At 45.0% G+C, this 2,380-nt stretch overlaps 1 protein-coding gene across 1 annotated transcript in view; it reads left to right on the top strand.

The window, feature by feature from the left end:
- The window catches only part of LOC108793338 (ES1 protein homolog, mitochondrial-like), a 3,520-nt gene that overhangs the window by 599 nt on the left and 541 nt on the right, over positions 1-2,380 (top strand). Inside the window, exons 2-3 of the mRNA XM_018564252.1 lie at positions 947-1,118; positions 1,358-1,559. Of these exons, the coding sequence (XP_018419754.1) occupies positions 947-1,118; positions 1,358-1,559 (374 nt within the window). The remainder of the gene's footprint in view (positions 1-946; positions 1,119-1,357; positions 1,560-2,380) is intronic.

The following is a 2,380-nucleotide window of genomic DNA, read 5'->3' as shown; positions in this document are numbered from 1 at the left end:
ATATTTATATATATATATATAATATATTTTTTTTTACCTGGTGATGGTGATCCTGCCAGTAACAAACTACGGTGACAACACTCACTTCCTGTACTGTATCTATGGGGAAGCAATGTTTTCACCCTTAGGACTACAGAACACCTCTCCACTAGAAGGATCTGTTCACACTTAAAGGGGTCAATTCACAAAAGGGTGAAGGGTTTGGAGAAGGCCGGAGAAGTGAACAATCTAGGACAACATAGCTGAACCAGAAAGTGATCTGAATTGGAGAATTTTATCCAAATCAGCTATTTTGGCCTAGAGTGGTCCCTTCCCCAAACCCTTCACCCTTTTGTGAATAGACCTGTTAGGCATAGGAGGAACGTGTCACGTTTTTAAAATTTTTTTCCTGTGTTTGCTGCGCTTCCCTGTTTTCAATGGGTTTCTATACGCATAAAAGTAGTTCATGTAGCAAAATCTGTGACACGCATTCCTCTCTTTTTCCCTCTCTTTAATGTGGAAAATGAACATGCGTCTTCCTGGCTGCGTTTGGGGTGCCAGTAACTAGTAATGGGCTGGCAACGCAAACGTGTTTCCTGTTTGTGTGCATCTTGTGAACGTGCATCAAAGTACGCATTTGCCTCCCGTTCCCGCTACACCTGGAGCCCAAGGCCACATTCACACCTAGACAGCTGGGAACAATATAACTGATAAGTGCTGCACAGAAAGCTTAACACCTCACAAGATTTCTGGCGCGATCCACAAAGTCTTGGCACTTATTGAACGCTTATAACAAAAGTTCTACCATCTAAGCAGTTGATCTGAACAGAACTACAGGGTCCACAGTGACCATGATGCTGACCTTGTGTGTATGTTGGAGTTCCTTTTACTGTTGTCATGAAATAACCTGATGTTGTCTGTAGGTTTTCTATGTAATAAAGTCCTATCGATTGTTTCCCCCCCACAGTATGAAGTATTTGCCCCGAATAAAGAGCAGATGCATGTGGTGGACCATGTGAAAGGACAGCCCACCGAGGAGAAACGCAACGTGCTGACGGAGAGCGCTCGGATCGCAAGAGGGAAAATCACCGACCTGGCCTGTCTGAAAGTGGACTCATACGACGCACTCATCATACCGGGTACGGCACCAGATCGATACATTTCTCTAACTTGTATATTGAATATGAAGAATAATATTGTGTATCTCCATCCAAACCTTCCATTTTGGGTTTGGGTTTCCTCTGTATCCTCAACAGGAAGTGAAGGAAATGTCCACATTTGGACAACTATCTATCACAAAAACAAACTCTAAACAGAGAATTATAATATAACGGGGATTGGTCAGCAGGCTAATTGGTTCCCATCTTCTGTCCTTCAGGTGGTTTCGGAGTTGCTAAGAACTTGTCTACCTGGGCTGTGGAGGGCAAGGACTGCTCAGTGGACAAAGCCATCGAGGAGACGATCAAAGCTTTCCATGCCAAGAAGAAGCCAATCGGATTGTGCTGCATCTCTCCGGTGTTGGCCGCCAAACTCATCCCTGGATGTGAAGTCACCGTTGGCTGTGACACTGAGTCTGAAAAGTACGTTGACCAATGTCATTCTATATGATTGTTATTAATGACCCGGAGGTGATTGGGTGGGGGGATGGTCTATCTATCACAAAAACAAACTCTAAACAGAGAATTATAATATAACGGGGATTGGTCAGCAGGCTAATTGGTTCCCATCTTCTGTCCTTCAGGTGGTTTCGGAGTTGCTAAGAACTTGTCTACCTGGGCTGTGGAGGGCAAGGACTGCTCAGTGGACAAAGCCATCGAGGAGACGATCAAAGCTTTCCATGCCAAGAAGAAGCCAATCGGATTGTGCTGCATCTCTCCGGTGTTGGCCGCCAAACTCATCCCTGGATGTGAAGTCACCGTTGGCTGTGACACTGAGTCTGAAAAGTACGTTGACCAATGTCATTCTATATGATTGTTATTAATGACCCGGAGGTGATTGGGTGGGGGGATGGGGGGGGGGACGGGAGACCTCAAATATACATCAGGCCAAAAACCCCATAACTACCGGTAATTGCTGCTTTCATATCTAGAGCTGGGAAATCCTCAGTTACGCGGTTTGATCCCACATAAGGTTTACAATACATGCATTTTGTCGTGTAACCGGTTCTGGATTTTGGTTGTACTGCGTACGCCCTAAACTGAGTACCTTGAGCGTACGCTGTATGTCCTGGTCGGCTATACCACCATTGGCCATCAGCTGCTATTATTGGTTAGACCGGACTGTTATGAGGTCCAGGTCTCACTCTGTGCTCCAGTTGTGGCTCCGGTGTACAGTGTTTGGAAGCATAATTGATGCAATATAACATAATTATATCGTATTTAAAAAAAAAGCGTGTGTCATG

This window comes from Nanorana parkeri, unplaced genomic scaffold, assembly GCF_000935625.1.
Source record: "Nanorana parkeri isolate BGI_ZX_2015 unplaced genomic scaffold, ASM93562v1 scaffold740, whole genome shotgun sequence".
NCBI lineage: Eukaryota > Metazoa > Chordata > Amphibia > Anura > Dicroglossidae > Nanorana > Nanorana parkeri.
The sequence above is the reverse complement of the archived record's forward strand: the minus strand, read 5'-3'. Positions and strand labels throughout refer to the sequence as shown.